This window comes from Pelodiscus sinensis, chromosome 26 (genome assembly GCF_049634645.1).
Source record: "Pelodiscus sinensis isolate JC-2024 chromosome 26, ASM4963464v1, whole genome shotgun sequence".
In the NCBI taxonomy this organism is placed as follows: domain Eukaryota; kingdom Metazoa; phylum Chordata; order Testudines; family Trionychidae; genus Pelodiscus; species Pelodiscus sinensis.
In genome coordinates this window covers 14893421-14911590 of record NC_134736.1, presented here as the reverse complement: position 1 = coordinate 14911590, position 18170 = coordinate 14893421, and the positions used below count along the sequence as shown (strand labels likewise).

At 46.3% G+C, this 18170-nt stretch overlaps 1 protein-coding gene across 5 annotated transcripts in view; it reads right to left on the bottom strand.

Annotated features, from left to right (window-relative positions):
• Nucleotides 1-932: 932 nt before the first annotated feature.
• Nucleotides 933-18170, bottom strand: part of NTM (neurotrimin) — a 738537-nt gene continuing 721299 nt past the window's right edge. For 4 of the 5 annotated variants that reach the window (XM_075909354.1, XM_075909355.1, XM_075909353.1 and 1 more), the window contains 3 exons: nucleotides 6638-6670; nucleotides 2505-2660; nucleotides 933-2307 (listed from right to left, as the gene is read on the bottom strand). In XM_075909354.1, coding sequence (XP_075765469.1) covers nucleotides 2560-2660; nucleotides 6638-6670 — 134 coding nt within the window. In that variant the 3' untranslated portion in view covers nucleotides 933-2307; nucleotides 2505-2559. The remainder of the gene's footprint in view (nucleotides 2308-2504; nucleotides 2661-6637; nucleotides 6671-18170) is intronic. The other variant, XM_075909357.1, reaches the window with a different exon arrangement.

Genomic DNA, 18170 nt, shown 5'->3' with positions numbered 1-18170 from the left:
GGAGTACTATGTCCAGTTCAGGGCACCACATTTCAGGGAAGATGTGAAGAAACTGGAGAAGGTCCAGAGAAGAGCAACACAAATGATGAAAGGGCTAGAAAACATGAACTGTGAGGGTAGGCTGAAGGAATTGGGCTTGTTTAGAAAAGAGAAGATGGAGAGGGGACATGAGAGCGGTTTTCAAGTATCTAAAATGGTGTTACAAGGTGGAGGGAGAAAAATTGTTCTCCTTGGCCTCTGAGGATAGAACAAGAAGCAGTGGGCTTAAACTGCAGCAAGGGAGGTTTAGGTTGGACATTAGGAATAAGGGTGGTCAAACACTGGAATAAATTGCCTAGGGGGGTTGTGGAATCTCCATCTCTGGAGATAGTTAAGAGCAGGTTGGACAGACACCTGTCAGGGATGATCTAGACAGTGCTTGGTCCTGCTGTGAGGGCAGGGGACTGGACTTGATGCCCTGTCGAGGTCCCTTCCAATTCTACTGTTCTATGAGTCTGTGAATGAGAGGGAGCGTTGCCTAGTGGTGAGGCATTCATACATTCAGGTAATAGCCAGGAGGCAGGGGTGATGACCAGTGACCTCTCCCTGCCCCCTCCCCTGTGCAGAGACTGCCTCTTCTCACAGCCTAACTCTGCAGCGAGTTGTCACGGATCCACCAAGGTTTTTAGGCACCTAACACCCACTGAGAATTAGGAGCCCAAATACCCGTCAGGACCTGAGCTGCTGTTCTCAATCCCCCTCTCTGCTGCAGGAGAGGGCAGGATTGTACTGAAGAATGAAACAAGAAAACGTTATCCAAACACAGATCCATCACCTCTCCCCCTCCCCCAAGACCAACTCTCCAAGCTTTACAATGAGGTATTACAACCAGACTATACAGCAACATGGAACATCTCTTTAATGTATCGTCAGATACAACCTCCCCTGCTTGGCCCCCCCCCCCCCAACAGGTCAAGGACACCGGCGGTCCTCTGGCTATGGGGCTATCTCCGAACCTTGATGGGAAGCACATGTCTTCAGTTTCATCCACCAGGAAGGGAACAAAATAATAAAATAAAGCAAGTTAATTTTCCCCATAGCCACACAAGTGTCCTAGAAACCAGCTGCATCAAAGGTGGGTGGTGGGTTTTGTTTCTTTTCTGGTTTACTTTTTTTTTTTTTAATTTGTGGTGGCGTTGTGTTAATGTCCCAAGCTGTGTAAAAAGGGGGTAATGGAGAATACTTGTTGTTATACATGGCTTCCCCTTGGAATATCCAAACCTGGAAAGAGACGCTGCAGCTGTTATTTCTCCTTGCTTTGATTGGTTGGTTGGTTTGGTTGGTTTTTTTTTAATAAGTGTCTCCAACATGTAAATAACCCAAGGGAAGGAGCGGATAAAATAATAGGCAGGAATTGATTACACAATCATCAATAAACTCTATCATCTCTTAGAAGACCAATACACAGCTATGTCCATATACAGCATGCAGTAATGGCAGAAGAAAGACCTTGCTGAGAAATAATGTGGCTAGAACGCTAACAAAAAATAATATATATATGTATATTTATATATACTGTATGTATATATATATATATCCCATAAAAAGAATAAGCATATCCATCCAACTCAACATACAGTGAGTATCACTGTTTCCAAAACAGTATGTAGACAGCCGAGTATCTTCCGTGTTGAACACCAGAGAAATGGATGAAGTTTCAATAACGCTGGTGGAGGAATTGTTTGTCAAACCATTTTTTTCCCCCAGGACTCGTTGACTGTTCACACCAATTTTGCAAAAACCCAAAGACAAGCTGAGATTGCAACCTCTTGCACACCTAGTTAAGAAGAACACTATTTGCGTGTTTCATTTTTAATGCTTAATAAACACACTTCTCTTTTTTTTTGCTTTTTTCATTTTGTTGTTGTTTTTTATGAACTAACAGTTCTAAGCTCATATCAGAAAATATAGTTAATAAAATTAATAATGAATCAGAATCCCTTATTCTCTGTGATGTCCGTGCGTCGTAGAATGAAGAAATGTTTAACCACTGGTTTGCTTTCTTCCTTTTCATTCGTATCGTCGTCATACATTTTTGCTTGTTTTTTAAACTAACACAAATGGCGGCACAGTCCATGAAAAGGAGGGGAAAATCTCAAAACAAGCTGCACATCGGCCTATGCATGTGCTGAAGCAGCCGACTCCGTAATCATCCATATGGGAGAGTTGAGCGGAAAGAAATGACCGAGCCAGCTGCCTCGGAATGGGGGCATGGGTGGGGGGGAGCCATTCAGCCAAATGTACTGGTTGGTCCTTAGTACCTGCACACTTGTCGGTTGCAGAAAGAAGAAAAAGAAAAAGAAAACGATTCAGCTGTGTCAAAATGTCATTGAGACAAAATTGGATTTTTTTTTCAAAAAACAAAAACAAAATGTTTTCCCCCTCTCTCCTCCACCCCCTCCCCCAGATTTCCTGGCAATATTTTCTTTCTTATAACAATTATTTTTCTTGTTTAAATTTTGTACTTTTTCTTCGTGTGGTTGCTGTTGTTGTCGCTACTCCGCGGAATCAGCACTTGGGTCAAAACTTAAGGAGCAGATGCAACAGCAGGAGGGGCAGGAGCCAAATGCAGCCGGCTCTTCTTGATGTGCCATTGTTCCCATCATGCACTGCGCCAGGACCTGCAAAGAGGGAGGGGGAGAGGGGAAAAGCCGACGGTGTTAGCCAAAGGTGTCAAGAAATAAACAAATTAGCCGTGGTTAATTCATACGCACACAAGGCAAGGTCTGCAAAAGTGATGCACGGCACCTCGATCTTTGGATGCCCACCTTGAAATGACTTAAAGAATGCAATGAAAAACCCGTGGCGGGCCCATGCCAGCTGACTCGGGCTTGTGGGGCTGTTGAATTGTGATGCAGACAATCGGGGTTGGGTTGGTGAGGGTTTGGGACCCTGACAAGTAGGAGAGTTGCAAAGTTTAGGTTGCAACCTGAGCCCAAGTTCCTATGCTCTAATCAAACATCCCCTTAAGCCCAAGTTAACTGGTGCAGGCCAGCCACAGGTGTCTAACTGATGGGTAAACATTTCCCTAGAGGTCAGAAAGAAAGTGCCATGTACTCACTTTCAGGGACGGTTCATGTGTTTCAAGTTAAGCACCAAAAATTTCTAGTGGCTTTTGAAAAATCATTGCCCAAGACCTCTGAGGTGGGGGAAAAAAACCCCTACTGGACCATCCGCTCCATCTCCTGAAGGCCAACACGGGTTTCTACCTACAACACATTCTTCACTGGTTTTCCACCACTCTTGTCCTGGAAGTCTCAAACCACGGTGTTTCTAGCTGTTCCCCTGAATAAATGATTCATTGTCTAATATATTGTACTGGTAGGAAACTTCTGATGTACAGTCTTAAGTTCCTTTTTCTTAGTTTTGGTCTGTGGGTCTCATTTCTACCACACTTAACAAGAGTTTCTAGTACTCACTGAAATCCACATAATTTATTTAAATGTATTTCACTCCTACAAAGGGAAGGCTTGTGGGAGATACCCCATTCTAACCACAAGTTCTAGTACAGGAATATCATCTCTGGCACATAACTGACCATCATTAAGCATGATGATCTGTGCATTTCTGTGTTTCACAAATCCAGTAAGGGCTCACTTCTCACTTCTAGGGCACCATGGCTGGTGTTTGACTTCAACAAAATTCCGGGAGCCAGCTTTGTGTGTTGGTTTATGGAAGGGAACTGGATGGTATCTGAAGATGTTGATACCCAAAGCTCTATGAGTCCTAGGCCAGATTTGGAGGTGGGGAGGCAAGTGTATTCCTAGATGTGTCCTGCAAACCTGCAGAAGAAGCTGTGGGCAGGTATGTCTTTCATATTTTCAGCTGGGAAAATATGCTTACAGGTGTGCCCTTCACATGGATTTGGTTACAGGGAAAATGTCAAGAATGAACTCTGATTCAAGCCACCAATCTTTGAGGCTAATGTTTCTATATATTTTGCTGGAGAGAAATGACATCCTACTGAGAATGGAGTGGAGAATGGAACTGAACATGCAGAGGTTGGACACAAGGTGGCCAAAGAGGAAAACTCGCCATTCGCTGTGCTAACGCGGTGCTGTTTCTTACCACCTCCTTTCCTCTTTGCTGGCAAAGTTAATTGCAGGAGCACTTATTTAGTGTCTTTGTGCCTCTGTGGTATGTCTAGCACTGCAGGGAGGCAAGGGCATATGAAATGCAATAAGAATGCAGAAGCAATCATTCTGTATCCAGATTGTCAATGGCGGGAATGTCATTTTTAAAGCAAGCAAAGGAACATGATGATTGTGCAGGGGAGATATAAAGGCCACACCAAAGAGGTCCCTGTTTTAGCAGTAGGCTCTGTTCTCCTATAAGTTCCTGTTCTACTTGTCTGACATCCCCATGGAATCATGGAGATAAAACCTGGCTTGTTAGATAGTTCTGCAAAAAACCCAACAACTTTTGACCATCTTTTGGACTAACAAGCTCTCCGAGTTTTCCACCTATTGCCTTTGCCAGTGAACCAGACAGCCTCAAATGAGAGGACACAGGAATGAGGAAGATGACGGCAAAAGATAAAATATTCTATTCCTGTCTCAGAGGCAATTCTTCCAGAGTGTAAACCCATGAGTTGCATTCTTCCAGCTGAGCTCTACCAAACGCGTCAACATGCACACAATGGGAGCCTTAGGGTACGTCTACACGACAACCTTATTTCGAAATACTCTCAAGCTGGAGGACTTCTTACGCTGACTTCTGTAACCCTCATGGTACGAGGAGTAAGGGAAGTCGGAGGAAGAGTGCTTGATTTCGAAATAAGCGCTGTGTGGATGCTCCCAATTTCGAAATAAGCAACGCAGTTGACATAGCTCAGTTTGCGTAGCTTATTTTGAGCTAAGCTCTGCTGTGTAGCTGCACCCCTACAGATGCGACTGGCCTAGTGGTTTGGATCTAGGAGTTGGCCCCAAACATTCCTGTGTTCTAACCCAAGCTCTGAGGCTTTCCCCTCCATGGCCTCATGCAATCACACAGGCCAAAAGGCTCAAAGGAGGCCACTGAGTCCCAAAATCAATGTTCCCCTTCTGAAAACATGGCCCATGGTTCCTTCCTGAGTTTTCCCCATCCAGATACATGGGGTAGCAACACTCCTCTATCACACAGAGTCTTGTGACGGCTAGTTCGTGTCTGGAAAGGCTGCAGTTCTGGTGAGCCAGACAATAATAACCATCACGAAAAGAAAGACACAAATTAAAAGCTGAAAACTTATGTGAGGGGCAGAATTTAGTGCTCCAAGATGTTAGAAGGGAGGAAAATGAGGACATATTTTGACCGGATAACTCATGTGTTCCATGCTATTTTCTCCCCAGTTTTCCAGAAGTCCTAGGCTCTATTGTAGTAATATAATAAAATAAATACATAATAATAATAACTAATAATTAATACATACCTTTAAAAATAAAGAAATGACAAAGTAGCTAAACACGCTGAAAAGATCCCAACATCAAGATGCAAATGTTTTCTACATGAGAGGGCTGATGGGGAAGATTTTCTGATAGGGTGATACTAGCAGCAGCAAGAAGTCCTCCTGACCCTGAGAAAACTAATGGGGCAGATCTTTAGTTGTGGGAATAACTGCTGGAGACGGAGGAACCCCAAACGGGCTTTAAATCACATCTGTGCACTCCTGGTTTTGGGGACTGCTTTCCCTGGCACCAGTTGCTTATGGGCCCAAGAGGCTATAGCAGCAACTGACAATAGCTGGGAGAGCAGAGCTATCATGTTTGCCACCAGCTCTGGGCTACCAGAACCAGGTTGGATCCAGCACCCTGGAGCGCTGAAAGCATCAGGGGCCCGAAAACTCCTCTGAACCTGCGGAAATTTCGGAGCAAGCTCTGGAGGGAGCCAAGGGCTCGGGGGGCGGAGGGGGATTGTAATGGAACCTTTGCTGGCAGGAGCTAGCACTGCTGCACGCCAGTGGCACTGCAGCTGATAAGGAGGCCAAGCTGTGACTGCTCTCCAGGTTTCATGCATTCATTACTTCCAGCTCATTAGGGAAACATGTGACAGTCCAAAGAGGCCAATTATCAAGCCCTGTAGTGTCCTAGAGAAATGTTACAAGCATCAATTATCCGCTGCAAACATCTGGGAGGAATAAGGCCCTCAAATGAGACAATTTTTCTCTGAATGTCAGTGAATCAGACCAGAAAATTCTCCTGATATTTGCGACAGCAAAAGGGGACAGAAAGGGAGCGAGGGAGGGAGCCACGCAGCATCCAGAGGGAAAGGCTGTGTAAAGATGGTCTCTAGAGCACAGAGTACAAGACGGGACAGGCGGCAGGGTTCTGGACACACGGCTGGCTACACCTCATCACAGGTGTATTTCTTGCTCCTAATTCTTCATTCTACCGACTTAGAACCCTGCAAGCATTAACGGGTGGGCTCCAGGGCTCTGCACAAGGGTTGGAGGCAGGGGCGCCACCAGGAAGTTAGTTGAATTGGAGCTAGCAGTGGTTTGCGGGACAAGAGGTGGTTACTTCTGCTCAGCTGATCCCTTGGCGTTAGCTCAGACACGGGAAAGCAGAAGTGGAGGGGCTGGCCACAGCAGGGAAACTAGCGTGTGGGGAACACATGTACTGACCTTTCCAGGGCGTCAGGACTGTAGTTGTCTCTTCTAAAAATTAAAGAACAAGTCACGGTTAAGGCGAATGGAAAACTCTGTTTAAAGGCAATTCAGTTGCTTCTTCCCCCTAGGGCACGTCTACACTGCAGGGCAAAGTCAAATGAAGCGACGCAACTTCAGCTACGTCAATTGCGGCTGTAGGTGCTGCCTCCACAGCAGGGCCGTGTCCAGACTCAGGGGTTTTTTCGGGAAAAGTAGCCTTTTCCCGAAAAAACTTCCCCTGCGTCCAGACTCAAGCCGCGTTCTTTCGAAATTATTTCGAAAGAACGCGGCTTTTCTTTCGATGGCGGTAAACCTCATTTCACGAGGAAGAACGCCTTCTTTCGAAAGTTCCTCTTTCGAAAGAAGGCGTTCTTCAATGTAAAGAGGCCGTCTTCGAAAGAGAGCATCCAGACTCGCTGGGTGCTCTCTTTCGAAAAAGCGGATTTCCTCTATCGAAAGATCCGCCTGCAGTCTAGACGCGATCTTTCGAAAGTGGCTCTTTCGAAAGATGCTTTCGAAAGAGCCTCTTTCGAAAGAAGCCTGCAGTCTAGACATAGCCCAGGAAATGGGAGGAAGGACACACTGCCTTCGGCTTCCCTTCCTCCTCCTTGAATGAGGGTTACAGGAGTGGGAGTAGGAAGTCCTCCTGCTCAACATTATTTCGACATAACGGCTAGCTGCGTAGACGCACGTTTTGTTATTCCGAAATGACGCTGCTGTGTAGACGTACCCCTACTGAGCATGCTCTGACTCCTATGCGACTGTCGGGGAGGCTGTCCCGAGTATTATTAAAGACGGGCCTGAGTCTTGCTGGGCTTGATTCCCCACGGGCTTGGCCCTGGTGCTGTCATCAGTCCCTGTGCAAAGCCAACGCAAAGCACGACCCCTGCACCTCTGATAGCATCAGATGTTCTTGCCAGCAAAGTGGTTTGATGGCTACCAGGCAGGGGAGAACCAGCCCTATAGCTCTGACCCAGAATTCCGGATTGTTACCCCAACATTCCCCAAGCTCGGGGGGAGAGGAGGGGTGCATAGTTGTCCTATTAGAGGCGGGGTCGTTTGCAAAGCCTGGCTCAGGATCTGACATTTCCTCAAGCTCAGGGGATTTGGTGAAGCCCATCTCCCATTGCTAGCCCCACAGTCCTGCCTTCCCTGTGGTGTCCAACAATCCTGGGAAGGAGACAGACCCATCAGTGCTTGCTGGAGGACGACTGTTGGGAGGATTTCAGACAGACGGCCAGCCACGCTGATTGGATCCAAGAACCCTGCCTGTTCTCTAGCACAATGAGTCCCGACGTGTTAATGGAAAGCATCTGCTGGCCCAGGACACAGCATTATCCTCACCAGGGCTAGGCTGTACTATTTTCAGTTGAGGGAAGTGCAGGCTAATGGTGGCAAGGGCTGTACTGCAGCGTTAGGTGCCTGTTGAGAATGCAGAGAAGAGCAGCGACGCGGATAACAGTCTCCGCCGAGCAACAGTAAGGCACTGCCGTGATCCCACACTGAATCTACGGGACTGAAGAACGATGGAGAGAAGATGGCGTAGAGTTTATCTTGGCTGGGACAAAAACGAGGCCTAGGTGGGCGGAGCTGGGGTTGTACTGAATCCTCCACGGTTTGATGCCAGACTCTTCCCCATGTGCAACGGAAGGTGATGAGGCTCCGAATTAGACAGGCGGACAGGAAGAGTGCACAGGACAACCTGCAGCACAGGGAACGGCACACCTCTGCATGCACTGTCCCTTTCTCCGAAGGGGTTACCAGCACTTGGGGTTACTAGTCAACTGTTGGGAGGCAGGTGTGATGGGGGAAATGAACCCAGGGTTGGGAAGTCGGGGGGTTCTGAGTTCTGACTTAGAATCGGATCTTATGCAAGGCACAGCAGCTCTCTGCCTCAGTTTCCCCAGGTATAGATTAGGGATGTAAAATTTCGATTAATCGGCTAATCGAATAGTCGATGCAATTTGCATGGACTATTCAATTAGTCGATAAGGGCGCCTCTGCCTTTGAAGATTAGCAACAGCCCCAGGGCCGTAGCTACACTTGAAAGGCAAAAGTGCCGCAGAGAGTATGGGGCAAGTGCACTTCTCTTCCCCGCTTTCTCTTTCTGATAGAGGAAGCAATGGGGCGGGGGGAGGGGCAAGCGACTAGTTGACTAGTGTGTCGACTAGTCATTCACATCCCTAATATAGATTAGGACTGGTGAATCCCTTGTCATGGGTGGGATTCGTTTAGTTAATAGTTGTAAGGCATTTTGCAAAAGCAAAGTATCATCATTTATTTTTAAATTGACAACTCGGGACAGACCCTCAGCTGGTGCACACCTGCATAACGCTGGACCTGGCCCTAAAATTAGACACTCACTCCAAAGATTTCAAGAACAGTCACTGTTTCTAGGTGCCTTTGATGTATTGGGGGCCTGATTTTTCAGCCATCCTGAGCACCTGCGGATCCCATTGATTTCTTCTGTAGCTCTGGGGTGCTCAGCAATTTGGGAAATCACACACACAGCACCCAAAATCAGAGATGCCCCGAAAGCAGTGGAAACTGCCAGTCTTAGCTCCGGCCTCTGATTTCAATCGAGTCCATTCCTAACCTTTAAATTAACGGTTGCTCTATTGGCATCAATGTGATGACACATGCCAGGTCTCTGCAGTGTGATGCACAATTGCAGAATCTAACCTTAATAAGAGGTTGATTTTATTACGGACTTGGTCATCATAGCTGGCAAAGCATGCAGCATGATCTGTAATAAAACTTAGAGGGCCATCTGTTTGAAAGATACATGGATTGTTGGTGTAGCAATGGTGTTCCATCAGGGTTGAATTTGGCCCAGAGTGTCTGAATAATGTGCCTCGGATTTGCACTTGTCTCTTATTATTATTCCCAGGATTTCCCTTGGGCTCTTTCTTTCTCTCTCCCATGCAGAATGTTGGCCCCAGCCTTATTAATTGCAACTTTCTAACTAGAATTATCTAATAATACCTGCCTAAAGCAATCAACATTGATCACAATAAAAGGTGGAAATTGAGGTTTTAGGAGATTTTTTTTAATAAAAAAAAAGATTTGGTTCCAGAGGTCTTGATAAATTAAAGAGAGAATCAAATTAGCAATTGAATTAAGTGGAATGCTCTGGACAGTATGTTAAATAATAAAAATAAACTGTGGTTTTTTGCAGAATGTATTTATTCAAGATTAGGCACAAAATAAGTCAGGGTCTCTCACCTGTTTGTAGGACTCAGTAAATAGACTGTAGGGCCAAAATGAGGATCAAAGAGTGAATTGGTTCGCTATTGCCTTTCTCTTTGTATAGTCATTTCCAATTGTGCAACGTGGTTTTAAATCAGTGCCGTTCTGCAATGGTCATGTTCATAGCCACCCTTTGTGCAGCTGTGGATGACTGTGGGAAATGATATTCTACATTATAGACACCATTGCTTGTTTTAGATTTACAGGCGGAACCTCTCTTGTCCAGCACTCTCTGGTCCGGCAACATGTGTGGTCCAGCGTGATTTTCGTGAGCTGAATGTTCACTTAGCATGGGTGTAGCCAACTTTCTCGCAATCCCATAATCTTTGTTTATACTTTACAACTGCTAATCCTGGCTCTTAGGGTACGTCTAAACTACATGCCTCTGTTGGCAGAGGCATGTAGATTTGTTTGTTCAGCAAAGGCAAATGAAGCCGCGATTTAAATGATCGCGGCTTCATTTACATTTACATGGCTGCCGCGCTGAGCTGACAAACAGCTGATCAGCTGTTTGTCGGCTCGCGCGCTAGTCTGGACGTTCCCCCTGTTGACATCAAAGCCCTTTGTCAGCAGCCCCGGTAAACCTCATTCCACGAGGAATAACGGGGCTGCCCACAAAGGGCTTTGATGTCGACAGGGGGAACGTCCAGACTAGTGCGAGAGCCAACAAACAGCTGATCAGCTGTTTGTCAGCTCAGTGCGGCAGCCATGTAAATGTAAATGAAGCCGCGATCATTTAAATCACGGCTTCATTTGCCTTTGCTGATCTGTCTACTCTACATGCCTCTGCCGACAGAGGCATGTAGTCTAGATACAGCCTTAGTGTTCTGTGCCGTCATTTAGCTCTAATTTACCCCTGGAAGTCTTCTAAGAGCCCAGTGAGCCGTGGAAGTGTTGTAATACTGCTAGACAATATTGTCCTCTTGTGGTTAAGCAAATTCTCTAATTTGGCACCGGCCAGGTCCTGAGGGTGCCGGACTAGAGAGGTACAACCTGTATCGATAACACAGAGCCGCAGGGTTTTGGATCAATGTGCTAGGTACCAGACAGGATAGTGGTATGTAATCAACCTCCAAATTAAACCATAGTGCCTGGTGAGCTACTTCTTAAGTACCTGTCTGTAAAGAGTGGAAAGAAAAATCGTGTCGTCCTGGGAGACGTCAATTTAGGAGGCATAGGCTGCAGATTTCATGCAGCTAGTAATAAAGTATCATTAGAGCTTCTAAAAATTCTAGATAATAATTTTCTAACACAAAGGTAGTGCACCCAACACAAGGTAAGTCTATTTTGGACTTCATTATGACAGATAAAGATGAATTAATCACTGGACTGGAAGTTAGTGGTTGCCTAGGGACCAGTGATCAGACCTGAATACATTCAATATGGGCAAAAGTAGACAGTCCCTAACAGTAATATATATAAACTTGGTGCTTCAAAAGGGCTAATTTTCCAAAGCTGAGGAAAATGATGAGCAAAACTGACTGTGAAGAAAAAAATTAAACAATAAAATGTGAATACAAATTGAGAGCTATTTAAGAAGATTTTATTAGAGGGACAAAAAGTCATGGTTCTGCCATCAAGAGAGAGGACAAGTTTGTCTAAAAGCCCATCGTTGTTCAATGGCAAAGTGAAGGCAGCAATTAAAATTTATATATATATATATATATATATATATATATATATATATATATATATATATATATATATATATAGGAAAAGTAAAAGTATACAGCAAGAAATATAAGTTAGAAGTTATGATGTGCAGAAAACTGATAGGGGAAGCTAAAGACAAGAAAATGCCACGGGTTGCATGGCTAAGGACAATAAGGAATTTTTTAATGGATATAAAGAATAAAATAACTCCTACCAATGACACAGTTCCAATACTAGATAGAAACTGTACATTTGTCAGTGAGGCGAAAGTGTTCAATACGTATTTGTGTTCTCAATTTGGAAAGAAGCAGGATGATGTACTGTATCACATGTGGACGATGAAGTACTTTCTAGATCATTGGCAACTAATGAGGCTATTGAACAATCATCATTAGGAATATAATATTATAACGTCAGTAGGTCCAGAAAACTTGCATTCAAGAGTCTAAAAAGAGCTGGCTGAGGGGTTGTCTGGCCCACTGATGTTAAGTTGTAATAAATTCTGGCATACTAGAGAAGTTTAAGAAGAGTGAATGAGTGCACATCCCAATATTCAGTAAAGAAAAGCAGGATGATTCTCATCTACAGCTCTGTTATCCCGTCATCAATCTTAAGCAAAGTAACAAAAGCTGATGCGGTGTCTACACTGGAGTATATTTCATCTACATTACATCACACATATGTCATGAGATTTTTCACATCCCAGAGCGATGTAGTTAAGTCAACCTGACTTTGCAATAGAGACCATCCCTGAAAGAGCTTATTTTTTTAGCCATTCAAATAGAAGAGGGCCCTCCAATCCTTACTGTTATTTTGCATTTGTGTTACAGTATCATTTGGAAGCCCCCGACTGAGATCTGTGTCTGACCGTGTCTATAAGAGAGAATTCCCACTGGTGGGATTGACAATCTAAATAGACAAGACAGACAAAGGGCAAGGGAGGGGAAAGATGATGTTTCTAAGGGTATGTCTACCCTTTGCAGCTTTTATCACCAAGGCTGTGTTGACACAGCCCTGTCACTAAAAGTCGGTGCATGTGAATGATTTTTGTCGGCTCTCTGACAAAATACTTCCATCCCCAACCAGCGTGTTTCACTTTGCTAGCAGGAGTGCGCTCCTGCCGAGAAAGCAGCATTCACAATTGCACTTGTCCTGGCAACACTTTGTCATTCCCATGGGGAGGGATTATGCACCCGTGAATGATAAAAGTTTTGTCATTAAGTGCAAGTGCAGACACAACCTTTGTGGGGAAACTGAGGCACACACATTATGGCTGAAACTTTCAAAGTTCGCTAGGGGATTTAGATGCATGCAAATCTTTAAAATTAATTAGTTAAAATTCATCAGAATTGTGAATTTATTCCCTTCAGCGGCTTTGAACAAATCATCTTAAGTGACCAGATCAAAGTCACACAGTGAGCCCTGCAGAGTTAGCACGACAACTCGGGTTTCTTCCATTCCAATTTAATGCCTTAACCACAAAATTATCCTCTCTTTCCATCTGCCCTCATTCAATAGGAGATTGACCTAATTAAGGGCTTCATGATTGGCCCATGTGGTTTTTAATCAAATGGGCGATCAAGACATTTCACCATGCATTTTCAGCCCGGTGTCTGCAATTCATCCCTGTGTGGATGTCACTGTGGGATTTTACATAAGCGGTGCGTGTAGCCTACCAGCACCTGTTTCATTCAGCCCCACTGCCCGAGGACAGATCCGGGAAACCAGACACAGAGAGATGCAAATGGAGCATCTCTGCATAGCTGTAGGGGGATGCACCAGTATCCTGGGAAGACACCGTTCAGTTCACCAGACACCCGCTCTGGGCGTTTCATGAGGGAGGGGTTGAATCAGCCAAACTCCAGCTCCCATGTGGATCACTAGTGCTTGGTTTGAGCTGGCCTTACAATCGTGCCCTATCCCAAGCGCAAGGGAAGTTGTCTACTTCGTTGCAAAGGCAACCTTGTCCAGCCAGTGGATTTTCTGCTATGTGACCCCTCTGCCAGGGGAAATTCCAAAGGAAATTCTGTGTAAATCCTGAGTAAGTTTCATCCCCAGGGTGCACCAGGAAGGAGCACGTCTCATGATGAATACCCTGGGAAACACACATTTAACAGCCTTCCCCGCCCGGGCACACAAACAGTTAATTGTGCTGGAGGTGTACCTCTGACTGAAAAGCTGTGTCGCTTGTGACACTGATTAACCTGGAAACCTGGTAAGTGAGAGGCTGAAAGACACAGTTTTCAGGCAGCTCTAATGACTGTTTAACAGCGTGGTAAAAACTCTGAATGTGTACAACTGAAACAGCAAACTTTTTTAAACACTCAGCAATACAATAACTATTTTATGCAGGTTAAAAAAAACCATCCATGATTAGTGCTAGAGATAGGCACGGATGCATAAACCAGATTTGGATCCAAACTTCCATGAGTCTGGAGCTTTGGATCTGTAGTATCCCTTGTGCTAGAGAAAGAACAAACTAGTTGGTGAAGAATATGAAGCTGCTGGATGTGGAGAAGTCCCTCTAGTTCTCTCGACCCACTTTGCAGTATTTAGGGTCACCGTGTAGGGTCTATGTTCCAGAATGGACCATGCGCTCCTGGAAAGAACAGCTGACTACCCTCTCTAATTAGGCTGACAAATTCCTTCTTAGGGATTTAATACCTCTTCTCAAATATCAGATCTCTTTGCAGTGAGCTAGCCATCTCCGTCCAGCGCCTTGGAATCCCCAAGGGTGCTGTAACTGACAAACTTGAAACAAAGAACATTTCCCAGTTTCTAATTGGTGATGGAACTTACACTCTGTTAGGCTGAGCAATTTTTTCTTCAATGGGCCCTCTGAAGAGGTCTGTGCAGGTCTTTTGTTACCCAACCTGAAACGACAACTCAAAAAGTCCATGCCCACTGGCAAGTGGAAAGACAAAAATATGGGTCCCATCTTGCTTGGCTGATGCTAAAGCAAGGAATTGTGGCCCTCAAACAAAGTGGACAGAAGGCCAACATCTTAGCGGACAAAGGGAATTCTCTGATTCTAGGGTCTGACGTAAAGGCCACAGAAATCAAGGCTTCTACAGCGTGAAATTCACAAATGCCAGAGAATTAAGGAATGAGGTTTGAAGACAAATGGAATTCAGAATGATCTTGACAAACTGGAGGAATGGTCTGGAATAAACAGGATGGAATTCAAGAAGAACAAATGCAAAATCGGAAAGAATAATCACCTGCCAAACTACCCAGTGGGAAATGACTGCTTAGACAGGAATTCTGCCGAAAAGAGTTTGAGAACAGATCACAAATTAAATAGGAACCAACAGCGTTGGGGGGAAAGCGAACATCGTGCTGGGATGTACTAGCAAGAGTGTTGCAAGCAAGTCATTTTCCCACTCTGCAGATAATGCCTCAACTGGACCGTGTCCAGTTCTGGGGACGAAGTTTGAGGTGGTTATGGACACGGTGGAGAAAGCTCAGAGCAGAGCAGCAAAAGTTGTTAAAGGTCTGGGACCCATGACTGGGTTTGTTTAGTCTGGAGAAGAGAAGACTAAGAGGGGAAGTGGTAACAGTATTTGTGAATGTAAAGTCTCGCGGGGGGAAGGAGGGGAGTAGCCGTGTTAGTTTGTATCTGCAAAAATAACAAGGATTCACGTGGTATCTTAAAGACTCACCGATTTATTTGGGTATCAGCTTTCGTGGCTGAAAACCACTAGTGCATGAATGCAAAAAGTTGCAATAGAGAGGAAAGTGATAAGCTGCACTCCTGATCCACTGCGGAGAGGACAGGAAATAATGGACTTAAAGCGCAGGGAGGGAGAGTTAGACATGACTAAAAACTTCCTAGCTGCCAGGGTGGTTGAGCCCTGGAACAAATTACATAAAGAGCCTGTAGGATCTCCATCCTAGGAGATGTTTAAGAACAGGGGAGGAAAACACCTGTCAGCGATCATCAGAATAACCTCAGTCCGGTGGGGGGAGAGGGACTGGTGCTATAGCAACCACCATTCCTTCTTCTCATTATGCCACTTGCTTCTATGCCTTTGAAGTCCTGATGGCTCCGACTGCCGGGGGAGGGGGTGACAGGACCGCATGCAGCTCTGCTGAGTGGCACATGAAAACTGCAGGATGACAGAGGTGTCACATTTCCCCAGAAGCCCACGTTGCTTCCCTGGCGGTGGAGGGGCTGTGGGGAGCCTGTTTTCCTGCTCCCCGAGGGCAGAACGTAGAGTGAGCCTTCTGCGAGGGAATGTTCCCCTTTCACTGAGGTGGGAGAGATGGAACAGGCCCACTAGGGGGACGGATGCGCCCGCCCTGTTCTCCACATCTGTAAAACGTTTCGAAAATCACCCCCGAGGCACAGGCCCTCCCCGATGGAGACGGGAACTCGGCAGTGTGCTTTGCCAGGCTGCGCCATCACCTCAGAGCTTTTGGTTTTACTGAACAATCCGCCCCTCCCCCCAGTGTGTTCATTTAATCTGGAATCCCCGATTAAATTTCCTGTCTACAAAGAATTTCCTGTCTACAAAAAAATCCCATTTTTTTCCCCTTTGTAGACAGGAAACATGCTTGTGTCACGGTACCGCCACAGGTCGTCGCACGCTGCGTGCGAGAGCCTTAAGAACATCCGAATGGCCACACTGGGTCAGATCAACGGTCCATCTAGCCCTATGTCCTGTCTGCCGACAGTGGCCAAATGCCAGATGTCCCAGAGGGACGTAATCCTCACGTGATCCCTCCCTTGTCACCCATTTCCGGACAAACGGAGGCTTGGGACACCATTCCTACCCATCCTGGCTAATAGCCATTGACAGACCTAACCTCCATGAATTTATCTAGCTTGTTAAGGTCCTGGTCTTCACAACATCCTCTGGCGAGGAGTTCCACGGGTTGATTGTGTGCTGAGTGTAGAAAAACTTCCTTCTGTTTGTTTTAAACCTGCCACCTGGAAGAAGGCCACACAGACGTGACATTCAGGCATCTCACCATGTCCAGCGGCAGGACCGAGACTCCTGGCCTGCACGTGCTCTTGCTTCTCTAGCAGAGTTAAGACAGGAAAAACAATCTCTTGCTGCTCCTGCAGCCAATATCTTTTTGCCAGTCTTGCAGATTCCATGTAGAAAGATTCACTATTGGGGTAGCCATGCCCCCCACCCCCCACAAAAGCCCAAAAGATGCAGCTTTGTAGCAGAAAGCCTAGCACATTTCCTGGCACGTGCTCTGCCTACGGGTGCTACAAACTGGAAGTCCAGCTGCTAAGTGACTCCCCATAATCCCTGGGGGACGCTGAGCTTGTCTTTGATAGCCACTTCTTTTTGCAGTTGTTCCCAGGCGGTGTCAGGAGTTTTACTCCAGTCCCATATTCACTAATAAATTGGCTTGATGATCGCTGTGAGTCTTTCCGAAGTTAATCAGCAGAACTTTTACCGAGTGCTGATACCATCAAAAGCCAGCTTAATGCCTGGGGGATAAAAGACTCTGTGGGGAATGAGCAAGGCAGTGAGCTGGCGGCCGCCTGGCTCAGGGAGCTGCGAATGTTCCTGCAGAGAACACTCCAAGAGCGAGTCGGGCTCAGGCCCAAGATGCTACAGTATTGTGCATTCCCCCTTAGCTTCCTGCCGATGGTCGGTGTGTGCCTGGAATGGTGCGTGGCAGAGCAAAAATCTCCTATTCAGTACCTTTACTTGAACAGTAACTTCTGGGACCTTGAAGAAGATAGCAAACTATTTCCCGAGGAGGGTGGGGAAGCACTGGGATGGGTTCCCTAGGGAGGGGGTGGAATCTCCACCCTTAGAGGTTTTTTAATTCTGGCTTGAGAAAACTCTGGCTGGGTTGATTGAGTTGGGTTGGTCCTGCTGTGGGCAGGGGGCTGGACTCGATGACTCCTGAGGTCTCTTTCTGACCTAGGATTCTATATATCAGGAATTGCCTAGGTCAGATCTGCTGCTTCAGGCCACACACCGGAGCATGGATCTTTCACATGCTTGAGAGACGTAGCTATGCAAGTTCCCAGCATAGACCAGTCCTGAGAAAGGACAGAAGATTCAATGGCACACCGCTCTGTCCTGGGAGTGGCACTCCCTCCATTATCCGCTCATGTACTCTGGCTCTCAGAGGCCAGGGACTCTCGACGCACACACGGGCTGTGTTGTAAGACAGCAGTGGTGGATTCCTAGCTCACCCTCTTTCCCAGCGGGAGTCTCTGTGACCAGAACACAGATCAGCTGAAAGGCAACGACTCCTAAGCTGCAGGCTGAGATTCTAGGGCCCACCCGTCTAGGAAGGCCTGAGCAGAGAGGCGCATCTGGCCCCGTGTTCTAAGCGTGGCCAGGCCCAGGTTGAGAAGTATTTCTGGGGAAACCAACTCCATGACAAGTACCTGCTACAGAGACGATCCCGCCTTCGACACCCCGAGCTTCACCACTGCCGCCGTTCCTGACAAACACAGTCCTCGTGGTGCACACGGGGAGAAGAGATCCCGGAGATAACTCGGGTCCACACCCGCCACTTGATTTCCACCCACAAATGAGTTTGCTCATGGTATTCAGAGTGCAGGAGCAGCTGGGTCCCATTAGCCAGCCTTGTGCCACATCTAGCTGAAGCTGCGGCATAGCCTTGA